The 19,134-nt window shown below is 47.3% G+C and overlaps 1 protein-coding gene across 1 annotated transcript in view; it reads left to right on the top strand.

Moving 5' to 3' along the window:
* si:ch73-211e3.1 (mastermind-like protein 2) overlaps nt 1-19,134 on the top strand; it is a 70,524-nt gene that overhangs the window by 26,875 nt on the left and 24,515 nt on the right. Inside the window, exon 2 of the mRNA XM_061233898.1 lies at nt 11,342-13,060. Within this exon, the coding sequence (XP_061089882.1) occupies nt 11,342-13,060 (1,719 nt within the window). The remainder of the gene's footprint in view (nt 1-11,341; nt 13,061-19,134) is intronic.

Raw genomic sequence — 19,134 nt, 5'->3', positions numbered from 1 at the left:
TTGTGTTTTGTGTTTATTCTTTTGCTCCTTAGCCCTGGCTAAAGCTTAACAAGTGTCATTAGCGTGGCTTTTTTTTTCTTCTTGTTTGTAGTGTTTTAGGTATGTTTCTAACTCCCAGCTGAAAATGAGCATTCTTGCATGCTGTATTCTGAAGTTCTCATGTCCTGTCAGTATTATTGCACGACGAGCAGAAGGCAGGTGAACACCTGTGTGTGGGTGGTTAAAAACATAGATGGTTGTGTGCAAGTCCATGAGGAACAGTCAGCCTTGGGGTCAGTTAGTCACGTTTGGGAATGGCAGTGGCTTCCCTGCTTTGAATACCACAGCTTTAGAGCAAACACAAACACTGTAGTCATCTCCATCATGTCATCAGTGATGGTGTCAGTGATTCATGCGTTCATCCATCACAAGAATGCACAGAGTGACGTGAGGGAACAAAGCTGAGTGAACGATTCATCTGCGAACTGGGTGTTGACTGACAATTCACTACTTCAGCGTAATCTTGACAGTTTACCTGGTGTGTCCCCAGTGCTTTACACAGTCACTGAATGGTTAATTGTGGATTGTCTGCCCTTGTCACTGATTGTGTGTCTTGCCCACCCTTCCAAGTGACTGAGCAGGTGTATTGGTAGTCGGGGTACAAAATAAGTATTGCTTGGTACTTTCAATGAAACGGTCACCAAACCCACCCAAATGTTTTCCTGGGATTCCGTTTTTTCCAAGGAAAGTATTGCTTTATATTTGTTGAGGCGGTAGCGCACCGGCAGTCAGGCTGATATCAGGCAGTGAATGAGGGCTTCAGCGTTGTCACAGACGGATAGAGGGAGCGAGTTTCTGATACTGCTCACTCGCAGTGCACATACATACACGTGGCCCAGGGGAGACGGCGTGCTATCCTAGGAGCTCCTCCAGCAGTTTCTTACATCCCTCCTCCTCCCCCCGTCCCTCCTTTCATAATGTCTGTCTTTCTTCATTCAGTCCTTTATTCCTATTGATCCCCCTTTTGCAGCTGACAAGTGTGAAATGAATACAGCGTCTTTTCTCTCTCCCTCTTTCTCTTGCTGTTTATTCTCTCTCCTGCTACCTCTCTCTCTTGCTCTGTCCTGTTCTCTCTCTCTCTCTCTCTCTCTCTCTCTCTCTCTCTGCTTACTCTTCTCCAGTAGTCAGGTTAAAATCCAGGTTTTGAAGATCCTATCTGCAGAGATAAATCTCTCAAAGCCCATTCACATCTCGGCGATAAGTCTGTCTTTCTTCTGTGGCCTGTGTGAATGCGAAAGAGAAAAGGGTCTTTCAGCCCCAAGGGACTGCGGTTTGGATGCTGGGGCAGAGGGGGGAGCCCTGCCCCCTCCCTCAGCCTGAGCTGGGAGCCTGGAGCTGGGAGGCAGGTCTCCGGATCAGAAGGTCACGGGGTCAGTGGTGTTGCCTTGTCCGTGCGGAGAAGAGGGGGAGAAGAGGGGCGTCTCATTCGACCTACTGCTGGGCTTTCCACCTCGACACCTCAGGATAATCAGCTCATACCATGTCATTATACATTAGAGAGTAAAGCTTTTTGGTGCCGCATTTTTGTTTGGTAGTCTGCAACATTAAATTCTGTTCTCTGAAAACATACATTAAGGGTATAGTGAGTGAATTTCCTTCAGTCTCCAAAAGTAGGATTGTATCTTACTTGCACTTGAAGCGAGTTCCTTTCGCTGTTGATTTTTGAGTGTTTGGTGGTGACCAGATCTCTGTGGGGCCTTCATTCTAAAAACCTTTCACCCTTAACCCACACCCTGACCTTAAATACCCACAAAGCCATTTTGTTACAGACAACAGAGCGCTGAGTTATTGCTGGTATGGGTCCGGGGCACCACTGGTGCTCCTAAAACAGAGTCTGCAACATAGCTGCCGTACAGTACCGTATCTATTTTTCTGCATTTTTTGCTTCTTAATTTGAAAGCAAATACTTTTGTGATGTGTTGGTCACCAAGCAGGCAAACACAAATAAACTATCAGCATTGTTCCAAACAAGAGCAAAACTACCTCATTAAATGTCAACTCCTTGAATGATGACTCTCTCTCTCTCTCTCTCTCTCCCCCCCCTTCTCTGTATTGTAAATTAATTCATGTTAGGTTTTGTTGGCATGCTGTGTGAAAACAAAAATAGCTGATGCACTTATAGAACACAACACACCCTAAGTGTTACTAACGTAGATGATTATCTTGTTCCATTTCTTTCTCTCTCCTCACTCTACTGTGCACAAGCACACTCACATACATACACACTTGGCACTTTCACACGAAACCTGTGGCCACACAGACACCGACAGACACATGCACGCACAGACACCCACGCCCACGCCCACACCCACACCAACACCCACGCGCACAGAGACGCACTCCACCACTGTCACCATGTCTCTTGGGTTGTACAGATTCACTTTCTCCCCGCTACATGTTCTCTTGGTCTATTTGTACATAAATGTTTTTGCAAATCCGCCTCCTCCAGCATCTCCACATCCTCTTTTCAGACTGCGTGTGTGTTTTTTGTGTGTGGCATGTGTGTCTGTCTGTCTGTCAGTCAGTGTCCTCAGATTTGTGAAAGTTTCAAGTGTATTTTTGTCCCTGTATTTTCATGTTTATTGGTGCATGTAATAATGTGCTAGGTCATTACCTGATAAGATATTCTAAACAATTCTCTCATAAAATGGATTATGATTAGACATGTTTGCCACTGTTGGTACTGGTGCACATGTTTGAATAATATATTAAAGAGCATCCTGATCTTTCATGATGTTATATGGGCCCTCTGGTATATGCAATACACTTCCCTCTATGTGATCTGACATCTCTGTTTGTGTGTGTGTGTGTGTGTGTCTGTGTGTGTCAGCACATATGTGTTTCTCTTCTGGGCTTTCCCTGAATGGAACCCTCTTTACTGTCTATCTAGCGGCTGTGTCATGGAATTTACAGAAATCCAAACAACCAAGTAGTTCAGACGCCTCCAGACTCAAGAAGTTGCCAGATCATTTTGATATTTACGTGTAAGAAATGCTGACTCAGAATGAAAGTCTCCAGTGTAACCAAACATAGCAGCGCTACCTGTGAGAAATTGTTTCTGTTTCAACTTCTTCCGGGCTCCACAGTAAACAAGAGTTACCAGAGAGGAAAATGATGTTTTGAGAGCAGGTCAATCAGGGTTAGAGGCAGAGATAAAATTTGACAGTTGTGTTGGTTTAGAGAGCGATTAATGTATTGGCCTGATACCAGGTGGTTATGCCTTATTCCTATTTGGGAGTCATTTTTTCTGTATGGCACAAAAATAACTTATATTTAAACAGCATAATTTTCCTACTCTCTGCCTTTTCCATTTTGAAAACAGTGGCACTTGCGTATAGCAGGGAATCCTGCTTTTGTGTTATTAGTTTGTGCCCGGAAGAAAGATAAAAATGACATGGTACACCTAAGACTATCGACTTCTCCCCTGTGCAGAGTATTAATCTATATAAATCAGAGATTCAAACATTAATTTTTATTGACACATCTTTGTCGTTTTATTTGATGGCCATACAGAGCCCCAGTCTCCAGATTTCTTGTGCCTTTGCTTCTGTCTCAACAGCAGTATTGGGAGGGATAACCGATAAAGAGTTTAACCACGTTTATCCAAATACCATGATTGTGTGGTTTTTGTATGTTTTCCCTGCTGATTATGGGCCTTTGCAATTTAGTGATGCAAATCTGCTGATTTTAATGACTTCTCCTGCTGGTATTTTGCCTGAATAAAGGATAAAAATATATGAACTTGATGAAAGTAAATTAGACAGGCTTGGTTTTATTTTATGGTTCATTTTTAAGATTCAAACTGTAAAAATGTGTATCACCTTCAAGGACAAGAACCTCATAATTACGAGATTTCCAGATATGGTGTTTCTTTTTCATCAATTTCTTTTCTTTTCCTCACATTGATGGAGTTTTGTGGGGTACTTATTTACATGGGGCTTATGGTTTGGTCAAAACTGACTGCAGTTTATTTCTGTTGAGATTTGTCTTGGTCCTTTATTCGTCAATGTCACTCTTTGTAGCCCGGGCAGCCCCTCTGTTCTGGGAGATGAACCTTGGTGCTCTCTTTGAGCTCTGTCCATTGGTGTGGCTGTGGCCTCCTCTGCAGACCTGGGTCATATTCGTAGTTGTTTTCGATTCAAATACTTTTCTACACTTTACTGAGCTTGTCTTGTGTATTGGAACCTACAAATTAATCTCACTAAGTGCAAACCCCACCTTCCTGTCCTCTTGGTTGGCTCAGTTGCACCAGGCAAGATCAATTGAGCACAGAAAAGATTTGAATCCAAAACAATTGCATACTTCATCTAGGTGTGTCCCTCTGGATCAATTTCAGGACCTCTCCAGCGTTGGGGGCTTCCAGGCTAGGCCACAGTACATCACATCACCTCTGAAGAAGAGCCAGAGCCCTCTCTCAGAATGGAGAAGTTATGAGGCTCGTGGCTCCATGGTCTTTTGCCTTCCTCTGTGATGCATCGTGCTGTTTGTGCTTTAAGTTTAGAAAAACAACATAATTCTTGTACCTCATATAATCCCATGGCCATCATTTCAGAAGTAACGGCCACATTTAAAATAATTTTGGGTGCATCCACTCCAAACAGGGATCGGACCTTGATCATTGATCCCAATTTTATGGTGCTAGATGTGTCACGGTGACACCGGTGAACACAAATCCTGGCGATAACTCCGCAAAATCCTCTGGTTTCATAACCCTGATTAGAGTGGCCAGACTCCCATAGAGTACCACAAATCTCCCTAAGCAGGTTATGACATAATGGCTGCTCGCTGGTGTTCGGGGCATTTATAGATGTTGCTGTGCTGGCCATGACATAGAGGACAAGGACACTGCACCAGCCTTTTTCTCCTGGGTCCTCCGTGTCAACTTTATTTCATAAATAAATGGCAAACATACATTTATTATTTGTATGTCTAAATGTGTGGTGCTGAAGGTGATTATAATGGTTACATGTACAATATCAAAGTTCCTTGTATGTCAGTGCATACATTGATTAAATGGCATAGCACTCCATTGGGTCACTCCTAACTGCAGTACAACTCACTGCATTATTGGAGATATTAGTCCTTATCTCTTTCAGTGTTTTGTTACACTGCTTCCCATTGGTCAGAAAACACCAGCCCAAGTTGTCCGATTCATTGTTGTCAATCGGTATTGGCTGGACCAGATGTTAGTTTTTTTTTTACCTCTGTAACCTCATAATGTGCTTTGCCTGCTTCCCAGTGACACTGGGGTGGCTCGGCCTTTACCACAGTGCCCCCATCCCCCCCGGCCTCCAGCCCAGAGGAGCGAGGGCAGTGGGGGGAATTAGAGATGAGAAGTAGCCTTCTTAATCTCCCTTATCCTGTCTGAGTCCAGGCCCACCTGCCAGCGCTGCTGCATGAGGGATGCACCCTTTCAGCAATAAGACATTCAAATATGTCGCGAGCGAATATTCAAATAACCTCCGGCCCTTTCCTCCAGCCAGCGCGCTGAGAAACTCCCAGCTACTTCTGTTTAAATAATGACTTCCTGCGAAGAGATCTGCTTTCGCTTGCACTTTTTGAGAAGGAAAATAAATGACATGAATGAAATGGCAGTTATTCCAGGCTGTGCTGCCACCTCCCCCCTCCCTCTCCCGTACATAGGATACTGATAAGGCAGAGTGCTGGTTTTACCTACATTTTGCATTTGAATGCCCAACCTGAATACGGCTGGGTGTTGAAACCGAGTGTTCGCTCCCGGCAGTGGTGTCACCCTGTCTAGCCCTCCCTCACCCCTCTGCCCAGTGTCTGACAGGCAGTGCCGGGGCCCCTGGCTGGGCTCTGGCCCTTCTCCGTGCCTCTGCCCTCGTTGGCTCGCTGCAACATACAGCTCAGCGGCTCGGGGGTGGAAGAGACCCAAGAGGAGTGGCCAGAATCTCTGCCGTCAAGGAGAGGCGGTCTGCCGCTGTGCCGACTGATCGAAGTATTGATCTGGAGCACTATGAGACCGCTGTGCTTTGTCAAGCCATACTTCACAGTGCAGCAGTTATGAGGCTTGTTTTTAAACCCCCGTCCTCGGCCCTGGGGAGCAGTACAAATATAGACCCTGCCTAAAGCCGTCTCTTCCACGATTCTCCGCCGCTCGCTTTTTACCTTGCGTCGTCATTCGTCTCCTTTCTGTTCCTGTTTACGGCGGGGGCAGCTCCGCGGCTTCTGGTCCCAATTGATGTGGGCGAGGAGTCCATTCCCCCTGTAATGCCGATGATTTAATTTCACCCCTCCTCCGAGCGTAAGGCCGGCATGCTTTCGAGGGAGCCGGCTTGCATGAAATGCGATTCCCTATCAAACAATGCCCATAATACATATATAACAACAACTGTTTATCGATGTGGAGGTTTGATAGCAGTGGATAAATAGTGGCAATTCGAGATTGATAGGTATAGTGGCGGTGATGATAATCCGAGGGAGCGGCGAAGCGGCGCTTAAGCAAGCCGCTCTGACGTGTCGCTGCGCCGGAGTGATTTACTCGGTTTGTCGGCTGTCGTTCGTTTATTTGCATATCGGGACGGCAGTGACATAACGGCTGCGGTGGTAATTAAACGAATAACAATAGGAGCAGTAATGATGATTGACAGGCCGCTCCTCTGCATCCTGGCCTCGGGGAGGAGTTCTCGGGATGGCGGCTGCCCTGGGCTGCAGGCGGGTCTGCGGTCTGTCAGAGACGCAGTCAGCGGGCTCTGATTCTGATTCCAGCTCCGAGGGCCACCAAGTGCCCTTCAGCTGCCAGGAGATGTGGGGTGACACTGCATCATGTGGGGGAGAGATGGCGAGGTTGAACCACTGTCACTCTCCCCTCATGGAGTTCCCCAGGATGTGTGTGTGTGTGTGTGTGTGTGTGTGTGTGTGTGTGTGTGTGTGTGTGTGTGTGTGTGTGTGTGTGTGTGTGTGTGTGTGTGTGTGTGTGTGTGTGTGTGTGTGTGTGTGTGTGTGTGTGTGTGAGCACGCATGCTGTCACTGCACGGCTTAGCTGTGAGAGACGTGCTTTCTGTCGCAATCGCCCGGTCGGATTTCAGCAGGTCAGTTGACAAGGAGCACTGAAGGCTTCTTGTATTGATTGCTTTTGTCTTGGGCTATAGCTCAGACGCCTGACATCATCGCTTCCAGACTTCAAATCAACTCCAGCAACAGCTCTGCAGCCCTGATGGTGCACCTTTCCTCAGTCTGTGAACATTTCTGTTCTCAGTTTACTGTCGCACCCTGGCCCTGGAGCGGTGGGAGATGCATAAAATTCTAATTGTGATGTTCATTATCACCCTCCGAGAGGTTCAAAGGTTAGAGAGCTTCCACTTTCATTAGTCCACCACAGTATAATATTTCCAATGGCTAAACGAGCATTGCTTCTACTTTTTGAAAATAAATCACCAGGAAAGAATTTTGGAGCACATACAGTATTAAGCTTCTGTAATTTTCTTCACTTTAATGACCACCTTCTCGCTCTGTTTTACATCCAACTAAATACATTCCTTGTGTTTGTTCTCACGTACTGTGAGATATTCCTCAATTGAATATTAGTTTCATTATTTATGCTAATTTGTAATTTAATTCAGGAAGTACTCTTGGAAACCCTTTTAAGAATTCTCAATGGGGCAGTGTGTTTATTAAAACCACTGATGAAAATCACTTTCATAATGCTAATATGGAACATTGTGTTTCTGCACAGTGGGGTCCTCCTCATTTTAAGTATCGGTACTAATTTAATGGCAGTGTTTCTAATCTTTCTGCATCTTTAAATGTATGTTTTTGTAAATATAGAGAGATGGGTGGCTACTGTAGATATTGGAGTGTTTTCTGTACAGCTCTCAGTGCTGACTGTCCCTTTCTATCGCCGCTTTCGGCCTGCTTTTGCACTGCAATACAGGATTAATTAGCCTGACCTGCGACAAAGCATCCAATCTCCTGGGGTGTACCTGTGCGTATGTTCCTGCTAATGTGTGTATGCCTGTGTTCTGAGCATATTTCTATGCATGTATTTGTGTGTGTGTGTGTGTGTGTGTGTGTGTGTGTGTGTGTGTGTGCATGTGTCCATGCACAAGGGTGAGTCTGGTTTTATTCTCATGTTCTCAGAGCTCAGCCTGTGATTTAAAAAAAAATTAATAGGAAGTACTCTACCTCAGTTCCCTGAAGACCTATATACTTAAGTACTAACCATTACAGCTGGTTTATCTATCAGTTGTTCCGGCGGCCTCTCACAGGTGTTAGCTTGGTTCTTAGCATAAATTAACCCAGCCCCCACCATAAGTTAAGCCTTCCATTCACAGACCTGAAGACCTGGAGACATGAAGATGTAGGAAGTCTATCTGCTGTAGTTTGTCACAGAGAGAGGACAGAGAGAATCTCTATCAAGGAAAATTGTCTTGCGGTTCAGTAATATGTATTTTGGAAATGCACTCTTCAGATAGTATTGACAAATTTGGTCAATAATAGTAATGATAATAATAATGAAAAATACATATAATAATAATAATTTGTTATTTGGAGTAATAAATAAATATAAATTGTCTTAAAGCAGGCTTATAATATTTATGTAAAGGTTTTTGTATTTTCCCAGCCAAGCCCTGTATCCCCTCACAAATTTGCACAAAATCCGTTTTCCCCAATCAATTCTCACATACAGAATTCTCCTGTTTCTATCAACACCTTATTAACACTACCTCTCCTTTGGGAATGATCTTACACAATCCAACAGCAGTAATTACTTCAAGAAATAGTCTGAGCATAGCGGCTCCGCTATTGTTACACTGCAAATAAATGTTTATCACTATTATTAGGTTTTTATTATTGTTATTATTATCGTTACATACATAATGTGTATAATGTTCATAAATGTCAGGGTCACACTGTGCTGTTCATAGAGGCGGCAGATGGTAATGACAGTCATAATGGAGCAAATCCGATTTCTGCGGTATGAAAGACGTCCCACTGGCTCCCCTCAGGAGGACGGCACGAGGCAGTCGATTGTGTATCGATGTGTTTACTCATGGTGAAATTGGTGTGCAGCAGTGTGTGAGGGGCTTTTTCTGTGTGTGCGTGCGCGTGGCACTGTACAGACGATGCGCACACGAGCGGTGTTTGAGAGAGGGCGGCGGACTGGCGGAGCCCTGGAAGGTGTGTCTGGGGAGCCCTATTGTTCCTGCACAGTCTGCTGAAGCACTGCTGGAGAGAGGCAGGGAGAGAGGGAGAGGGAGCGAGAGAGAGGGAGAGAGGTTGAGGGAGAGATTAGGATGTTGACTATGGCGTCCATGCTGCTCCGGGTCTGGGCTGGCTGGGCGTGTGCTGGGATTCCTACAGAAGGTTCACTACACTGCTTAACCCTTAAGGGTCTGGAGTGCCAGTCCCACTTCACAGCTTGTGCAGTATAATACAGTGTAACAAACCAGAAAGGTGTCAACTGGAGTGCTTTACATTAACCAGTTTATTGGTGGCCATATTCGGTTGCCATTGCCATATAGGGCAGCATTGTTTTGGATCTGGAATCGAATCAAACTGTGAGGGAAAGGTTCAAAGTGCTTTTCGAGCACTTAGCTCTGTCTGGCACAGCGAGGCCTGTTTTTTACATCCTGTTTTGTGCTGGAATAAACAATCTCCCTAACAGACACGCACTCGCTGACAGTACTAGTGTACTAGCAGCGCATACAGCATTAAAGCACAGAGATGCAGATTCAGACACACGTGCCCCTCACACAAACGCGTAAGTTCAGTTAGATACCATTTACTTTACATTTACTAGTGGTGCAGTTCATGTAGTTCCTGTAATTGTGAGGAGAGAATATGAGAGCAAGGGATAGAGTATGGCAGCCCCACACACTTTCACAGCGGGAATGTTATAAATTATTCATGCCATCAAGTATGCATTCCGTAAGATTTTTATTTTTTTCGGCGAGGCTAAGCGGAGTGGAACGTGGAGAATTTTCAGCAGCTTCAAGGGTGTTCAGAGTTTCCAACCTTCCAATCGCTGTCAGCCCCTCACTACCCAGACTGTTAATGATTTTCTGTGTGTGTGTGTGTGTGTGTGTGTATGTGTATGTTCCTATCTGCTTGGAACGCCTGAGTTCTCAAGGTTTTATTTGGGGGAATATGGCCAGAGATTTGATAGCGGGCGAAGTGGCTCCCACAGGGCCACATGAATAAACACTGTGGGGATTACGGTGTCAATGTGGCGGGATGTTCTCACCCATGTCGAGAGGCTTCCGCCATTAGAGATGTGACATAACTCGGTATGTGGCGGTAACATGCTACATATCTGCTGCCCTGCTTGCGTTTGTCCCCAGATCACTTATCTAAATTAAAATAAATTGGGGATTTATGCTTATTAAGGTCTGAGAGATTGTCTGGTTTAGAGACTGCTGCTCTGATAAACACAGATTATCCCTGTTTAGGCCGTATCGGTTGTGTATTTATGTGGTCCTCAATCTCTGGGAAGAGGGAAAGTGCGTTTTCTCACATCAGCATAATATATAAGGTGTTTGCTCCAGATGTGTATATACTATAACTCATTGGGCATGGGTTCTATGGTTTATGTGATACAGGGATGCGATTGTCTGCAAAGAATGTCTGGAGTCTGACAGTTGAATCCATGTCGTGGTTACATTTTCCCCCTGTCGTCGCTCTGAAATGTTGTTGTTTATGGTTATTCCATTGGATCTAATGCTCAATTTGGTGCCTTTTGAAAATTACGCAGGTCTTCCCGTGGGTAGGTGTTAGTCCTTTTCAGAAGAAGTGATATTTATGCATCTGTTTTGAGATGCGGTTGTATTTATGGGAACAGCTGTCACCGGAACCACGTGTGGCTTCATCTGGTAGAGGTTTTGTCCTGTGTGAAAATGATCCCTTGCGGATATTGAGTTGTGACGGGCCGGGACGACCATGCCGTTGTGTTGTATGCGGAGATTGTGCGGTTGTAAGAAATGTGAGAAGGACTGGAAGTGTAGAAGGATGGTATTCTGAGCGGTGTAAATGTGATGTCACATGGAGGGAAGGAATTGAAACAAGCTGATGGTTGATCCCAGCTCTGGCAGCAGTGCTTGGGTGGATAAGGGACTGAACCATGATGAGTAAAGAAACCAGGCTTCCTAATGGGCCCGGAGATCCCCACTGAGTGTAAGAATATGTGCACACACACATACACACACAGCCTTAGAAGAGAAGGGCTTAAGCCAAGGTTGCAAACCTGTCCAAGGTTGCCTTGAAGTGTGAGGCTTAGTAGGTATAATGTGGCATGTTTGTCTTGAATAGTGTGTGAAATGGATACTTTCTCTCTCCGCAGCTGCCTGGGTCGTTGAAGAGGAAGCTGGCTGCGGCTGAGAACTCTGGAGTGGTGAACGGGATGTCAGACGGCCCCACGATGCAGGGAAACGGCAAGCGACTATGCCTGGAGGACGTCACTCTGGCCATGGGCTTCCAGCACCCCGCGTACTCCTCGGGGCCTGGGGTGGGAGGTCACAGCGTGGGTATGGAGGGTAATGGACTGAGTAACAATGGCCTGGGCTCCCCATATGCCATGCCCCCCAAAGTCAGCCCTGGCTCAGCTGCGGGAGGTGGAGGCGCTGCACACGGGGGCATGCTGCCCTCCTTCAACCCCAACGGGAACAGCTCGGCTCCCTCCGTGGAGCAGGAGCTGCAGAACATTCTGGATGAGCTCACCAAGAACCCCGACCCCTCGCTCCCCGAGCTGGACATCGAGAAGATCCTGGGGAACAAGGGCGACGAGCAGACGGGCGCGGTGGGGGGCTTCATGCACCCCGAGGGCAGCGGCACCCCCAAGCGCTCCCCGCAGAGGCCCTCTCACCTGGAGAGCCACCTCACCCGCTCCCCAGGCTTCACGCAGGCCGCGGCCGCCGGCTCCCCGCAGGTAGGCCCCAGCCCGCCCTACTCGCTCCCCCACCCAGCGAAGCCCGTGCCCTCGCCCCTGTCGGCCTCCCCCCTGTCATCCTCGGCCCAGACGCAGAGCCAGGCGCGCTCGCCCATGCTGTCCGCAGCTCTGTCCAACCGGCCAGCCGCTGCCTGGCACGAGGTTTCCCGCGCCCAGCAGCTGCAGCAGATGGCCTCCAACAGCAAGCACCTGTCCTCCAGCGCGGCGCCACCCCCACCCCAGGCCTCACCGTGGGCCGGCCCCTCCCCGCCCTACCGGCCCAACGAGAAGCTGCCCAGCTCGTCTCCCCACCAGCAGCCCTTCAGCCCAGCCGGCAGCATCCAGAGCCCCCAGAGCTCGCTCATCTCCGGCATGGCCCCCGCCCCGTCCGCTGGGCCCTCGCCGCCCTACCGGCCCGAGAAGCTGGCCAGCCCCGCCCTGGCCCAGCCCCCCTTCAGCCCCCAGAGCGCCCTGCTCACCAGCAACGCGGCCCCCAGCGCCTCCGCCCAGAGCTCCCAGGCCGGCTTCCTGCCCAACATGCCGCCCTCGTCGGGGGGCACGCGGCCCTCTCCCCCCTACAGGACGGACAAACACTCCAGTCCCACAATGCAACAGCAGCCGCCGCAGCAACAGGCCCCGCCGACGCACTCCTTCAGCTCGCAGAACGGCTCGGGCAACATGGCCAGCCAACTGTTCAAAGCCATGACCTCCAGTCAGCCCAGTGGCCTGAAGCTGCTCAGGCAGCAACAACAACAGCAACAGCAACAACAACAACAGCAGCAACAGCAGCAGCAACAACAGCAGCAACAGCCAGCTGCACAGCCTCAGTCCCAGGGGCAGCAGCCCCCGGTGGTCATCTGCCAGGTGGTCAGCAAGGCCAGCACGGGCCAGGACCCCTACTCCTTCAACAACACCAAGCCGCTCCGCCACTTCGACCCCGAGCCGCCCACTCAGAAACTGGGGCCCTTGGTCCCGGGGCCGGGGTCTTTGGGGCACTACCCTGGCCCTAACATGCAGCAGGCCCCCCCGGGGCCAGGAGCGGGGCACTCGCAGCTTCTGCAGCAGCAGCAGGAGATGCAGCAGCGCATGCAGAGGAGCATGCAGGCGGGCGGGATGGCCCCGCACAGCCGAGCGGTGAGTACTTTACCCACACCTGTCACTCGCTCAGCCGCCTACAGAGGAGGGTGCCGGCAGAGACGATAGCCTGTCGCTAGCGCTTTCTTGCTGTTTGCCACGGCCAGGGGCGAAAGCGTTGGCTGGCGTTACCCCCTCTCTGTGTGGTCCACCATGTTGTTTTGTGCACTCTCATTAATTGATGTGGCCTGTTGTTTGGAATGCCCTGAAAGGGCCCCAGATCCTGATGCCTTGAAAGGGGGTGGGGGGTTGGGGGAGGGTTTTCTGATGTTGTACTTGGAATAGATCCCTCTGACAGAACTGCATTTGGACAGAACCCCAGTGGTGAGCAAAGGCCATAACCAGACCACTTCTCCATTTCTCTAGTGTGCTGTTTGTTTGTTTTCTGTTGGTGCTGGGAAAGTTGGAGTGATTACAGCGAGAGAAGGCGGGAGAGCGAAGGGAGAGAGAGGATAAGAAATGCTGTTACTGGGGTCAGAGAAATGTGCTTTCATGGGTCTGCTGACACTCCCGACCATACACAATTAAATTGTGGCTTTCTATACTGGCACTAATAATCATAATGACAACAACAACAAAATTATAATTGTAATAGCAACAATAACAACAATAAACAATAATTTAATCGCTATCACTATTACTATTTTTATTATTTGTATTAAATCCATATTAACAAATAACAGTAACACAGATGGTACGGCCAACCTTTTCTGCCTTTGTAATTGAACCATTCTGGCTTCTCTTGAAAGGATAAGAGACTTTGTGAATAACCTCTTAACTTCATGACAAGTCACTTTTAAGTTTTAATTTTTTGTTAGTTTTCAGGCTGAAGGCTCTTTTAGGGGTCTGGGTAAATCTCGATTCTTGGAGTTTTTCCCACATTTAAGAAAGATTTTTAACTCTGAGCGGCTTTGTACATACAGCCCCTAATTTCATACTATTCAGTGCATACTTCTACGCATATCTCAGAGATATGTAACCAGTAAGAGTATGTGTATGAAGTTTGAAAAGCATGATAGAATTGGGTCCAAAGCACCAATTACGATCATGGCGATGACAAGGGAAAACCGATTGCTCAGAGGTTCATTTCAAAACTTTTGTTCTGATTTCAAAAGAAAATTGGCCAAAGTAATAAAACCATGGAAAAGATTAGCGTGATTCCCCCAGATTAAAATGGCCTGTTGAAGACTGTGTCCTTTCTGTGTGAGGCCCCTCCCCCCCTCCATATGTGTGACTGACCTCATGGACGTGGGTGTCATGGAGATGCCCCCACCAAAACAATTGTGTAAGACGACACAGTGCTAAGTGCCCTCCTGACCCCGGACACTATTTGCCTATGTACTCGCCAGTCGCTCATTAAGGACAACAGGAAGGAACATTACCCCAGACGCCCAGCAGAGCCCTGAGTTGTCAGTTTGGACGCGCTCTTATTTTGAAAGATGGAGCAGGGAAGAGGGAGGGAAAGGAAGGGAGAAAGAACTAAAGTAAAAGCTTGTGTGTGTTTGTAATGTAGTGGCCAGTGATATAGGCTCTTTGTGGGGGGCAGGGTGGGGGCAGGGTGGGGGCAGTGTGAGTTCAAATCCCAGGTGTGGAGGTGGGCTGTGGGCTCTATTCCAGCACTTTGCCCTCAGGGGGAAATATTACAGATACTGGAGCTTCCTGCTGTGGGGTGAAAAGCCCTGGTCGTGTTGTCCTATGTGTTGAGGGGAGCTCTGCTGTAGACCTGTATGGAGAGGGTGGGCAGTGTGCAGTGAGCTGCTTGTGGGGTGGTGCTCCTTTGGGGCCCTGGGAGTAGGTCTCCGCACTGTTGCTTTCCCCATGTTCTCATAGGGCCTCTTAATGAAAGTGCTGGATGCTGCTGAGCTCGGAGCAGAATTCCTGGGAGAGGGAGAGAGCTTTTACAAGTGTGAGTGTTGTGGGACTGGGGGGTCTGCCCCCTTCTTTCCTCAAAGCATTCCAATTAACAGAGGAATTCTTATTTTCCACCTCTACCTTCTACCAGCCGCTCCTCTGTCTTTCTGTCATTGTCCCCTGCGAACACAGACCATTTCTGCAGTAGTGTTTGACAGCTCGAATTGGTGCATTTTGGAGTAAGGAGAACAGTTTATTACTTGGGCGTTTGTGTGTTTTGTGTACGTGTGTGTGTGTGCCTCTGAGTGTATGTGTCGATGTTTGTGCCTGTGTGTGAGTGAGTGTGTGTATGTGAATGTCTGAGAGCGTGTGTGTTCCTCCTGTTTGTGCCTGTGTGTGTGTGTGTGTGTGTGTGTGTGTGTGAATGACTATGTGTGTGTGTGTGTGTGTGAATGACTGTGTGTGTGTGTGTGTGTGTGTGAATGTCTGAGTGTGTGTGAATGTCTGAGTGTGTGTGGGTGTGGGTGTGTGTGTGTGTATGAATGTCTGAGTGTGTGTGAGTGTGTGAGTGTGGGTGTGTGAATGTCTGAGTGTGGGTGTGTGTGTGTGTGTGTGTGTGTGTGTGTGAATGTCTGAGTGTGTGAGTGTGTGTGTGTGTGTGTGTGTGTGTGTGGATTTTGTTTCAAAGTGCCGCAGCAGCATTCTCTCCTGTGCTGCAGCTTCTTTGAGGAGTGCGGTGTGTTTGAAGGCAGGGACCTCCCCTTTCAGCTAGCAGCTCTCTTTCATCAGGCCAATAAAGGATAATGAATTTGGGGGGGAGGAGTTGGTTTGGCCTCTTGGCAGTAGTGGCTGAAGGCTAAAGGGGCCCCTCAGTTTACAACCCCCTCCCCTCCAAAAAAAGCCCCTTCCCTTCTCATTCTCCATCATCTCCACGTCTCCTGGGCTTGTCTCCCTCCCTCCCCTCCTCCTCTCTACTTTTAGAGTCTATTGATTCCCACCCTCGTCTGACAGCAAGGGGGGCTCTGTGGAACTTCCTTTGCATTTAGTTATTTCAGATGGGGCCCTTCCTCTTTTGTTTGTGTGTAGCTGCATCAGTTTTTTTTTTTTACATAAGTTAATGTGCTTCTGCAAATATGCACTGATTACTTACACTTACGATATAAAGAGTATGTTGCAATGCAATAGTCTGTCGATACTGTTTAGCAGAAGCGATTTGTCTTACGGGGAATACAAGACAAATATTGCTGGCTCAGGGATTTTATTTTCAAGAGAAACTAGTCGTGTTGTTGGCTTAGGCGCAGTTTTGAAATGCGAAGGAACGGAGCCGGTCTGAATGAGTGCACAAATCATTTTGAGCGGTGTCCACACGTGTTCTTCTTGACATGATTGAAGAGGGTCTGAATGGGGAAGCAAGTTTGTTTCTTTTTTCAGCAGTAAATGGAGTCACTGTGGTTTACCTATGTAGCAGCTTTCACAGCCCCTGTAGCGCTCTCAGTTCTTTAACAGTTTATCTAAACTAACATCTGTACTACAAGACTGGCCATTGTGTGTTTCACAGTTAGGAATTTATTACGATTAATCGTAATTCTGTAATGTATTGTTAGCTATGGCCTTTGAATTTGATAAAGCAAGTTTCATTTCTGAAGAAGCTCACGACTTCCCAGCGCATGTAATGGTGCTCATGTACATTTCTGCGGCAGGGAATTTATGGTAGAAAAAAGGAACCCAAAAAAAAACCAAATGAACCTGAAAACAAAGCATACTTCTTATCTAACCTTGCCTTCCTGGCAACAGTTTCTGTCCTGCGATCATTGACGCAGATTGGGATTCCCCCCCCCCCCCCCCCTCCCCCCAGAAAAAAAACTCCCACAGTGGAAATGGCTTTTGTTGGGTCTCCAGTCTTCACACCACTCATATTTCAGAAGAAATCCACATTTTACCCTCTGCTTGTGTTTATATCAGTGACACTGTGTACTGAAAGAAAAATATTAAACCATAAGCAAAATGACTCCTGAGTGATTGATTAGTGATCGGGGTGAGAGAAGGAAAAATCTACCCTTGTCTTGTAATAAAGAGGCAACCCAGTCAGGAAAAGACTTCACACTAGATCCAATTATAAGGGTCTTTATTTCTGCGGTAAGCGTGTGCCTGCTGACAGAGTCAACACTGTATAAAATAAAATAAAAAACATTATTTACAGCAATCCTTTATACCCTCTAATAGGGACTGTGCAAACGTGTGTGCCAGTTTCAAGGATAACAACCTCATTCGATAAGAAAATAAAAGTTTTCATCCTCCCTTTTTTGTAATATTTCTTGCTCAAGGCCTGTAGGAGTTGGAACTTTCCGGCATGTCAGATATTTGTAACTGGCTCAAGCGGTTACTCAGACATTCATATAAAAGATAGAAGCAATGCTGATCATAACAGAACACATAGTTATTTGAATCTATATAAAAAAGCAATGAGAAGAAGAATAATAATATGGAAAGCGACATGTTACCCCTTAAGGGTTTTCTGTCTGTGTGTGTGTGTGTGTGTGTGTACTCATGCCTCACACACACTCATTCTCTTACGCACTTTCATATCCTCTCTCTCTGTCTGTCACTCTCACTTGCTCTCTCTCTCTCTCTCTCTCTCTCATTCGATCTCTCACTCTGTTTCTCTCCTTTGCTCTCGCTCTCCTCTCTGTCTCATTGTCTTTCTCACTTTCTCTCTCCTTTGCTCTCGCTCTCCTCTCTGTCTCATTGTCTTTCTCACTTTCTCACTCCTTTGCTCTCTCTCTCATTCGATCTCTCTCACTCTGTTTCTCTCTTTTGCTCTCCTCTCTGTCTCATTGTCTTTCTCACTTTCTCACTCCTTTGCTCTCTCTCTCATTTGATCTCTCTCACTCTGTTTCTCTCTCTCTTTCGCTGTCGCTCTCCTCTCTGTCTTCTTGTGACGGATCAGCGTTTCCCCCAAGCTGTGGAGGAGGGGTGGAGAGTGGCGATGGCGGTCATGGTTTGGGATGGGAGGCTAATGAATCTGGAGGCTAGGCAGCTGTGCAGAGAGAGACACGCGCCCTCTCTCTTTCTCCTTTTTCTCTCTCCCTCACACACACACACACACACACACGCAGAGCACTGCATAATTGCTGGCTGTGTTCTGTGTGAGTTCATTAGTTTGTGTTGCTTGCGTGTGTATTTGTGTGGATGTTGTGCTTGCATGCAATGACTTGGCTTTTCTGTGGGTCTGTGCATGCTTGTGTGTGAGTAGTTATGATGTAATGTGAGAGGGTGTTTAGGTGTCTTATGTGTGTTTGTACAATATGTGTGGGGATAAGTGCTGTTTCAATTTGTGTGAATTTGTGTTCCTTGCCAATGTCTACAAAGTAAATATGTTTTTCTGTGTACATAATCTTCCCTGCCATTTAGAGGTAGCTCAGACTATCTCCCTGGAAAGATACAGGGTCAGAGGGGGAGAGGAGATATTCTAGGTGTTTCTTTTTGCTTGTCTTAGAGAATAACACAAGTTCACCTCTGTGCAGCTTGGGTGGTTTATAGCCCTGGTGGAGTCCATGAGCTCTTGGCTCATATGTTACCAAAGAAACGTGTCAGCGAGATGGTATATTTTGAGAGTTGTCGTGGTGACAGCATGTGTTTTTTGTTTTTTCTGTGTACACAGCATATGCGAGTCAGCACATTAGCGGCTGTAGGTGAAGTTTAACTTTAGGTCCGGCCATCAAACTCGGGGCATTTGAGGGTGGCTGTGGCCAAACGCACACACACACACACATACCAAAAAACATCTCCCCTATCTCTCTATATCTCACCCCCCCTGTTGCTCTCTGTCTCTGTCTGTTGCTCTGTCCTTCCTCCAAGGCTAAAAGGAGGGGGTGGGAATGGAGTTTGAATATGCTGCAACACCACCAGCCCCCTCCCCTCCCCCAATTGTGACTTCCAGCCAGAATCCTCCACAGCAGGGAGTGGAGGAGTAACCTTGTTTCCAGTTCGTCCTCAACTGAACCACTTCTGATTTTAACATTGTAAATTTCCCTCTAAGTGGGCCAACATCACAGATAAGTTTGAGTGTGTGCCTCTCTTGTTTGTGTTGGCTGTGGTTCTGTGTGATTATGTATGTTCCTGCGTAATCGTGTGAGAATGTGTATTGTCAAAAGGAGAATTTTAGCTGGGATTTTAGCATAAATGTAAGCAACTTTTCAATGAGGTGGAATTCAATTCTGTGA

This window comes from Conger conger, chromosome 3 (genome assembly GCF_963514075.1).
Source record: "Conger conger chromosome 3, fConCon1.1, whole genome shotgun sequence".
NCBI lineage: Eukaryota > Metazoa > Chordata > Actinopteri > Anguilliformes > Congridae > Conger > Conger conger.
Note: the sequence above shows the minus strand (reverse complement) of the source record. Positions and strands in the feature narration are given on the sequence as shown.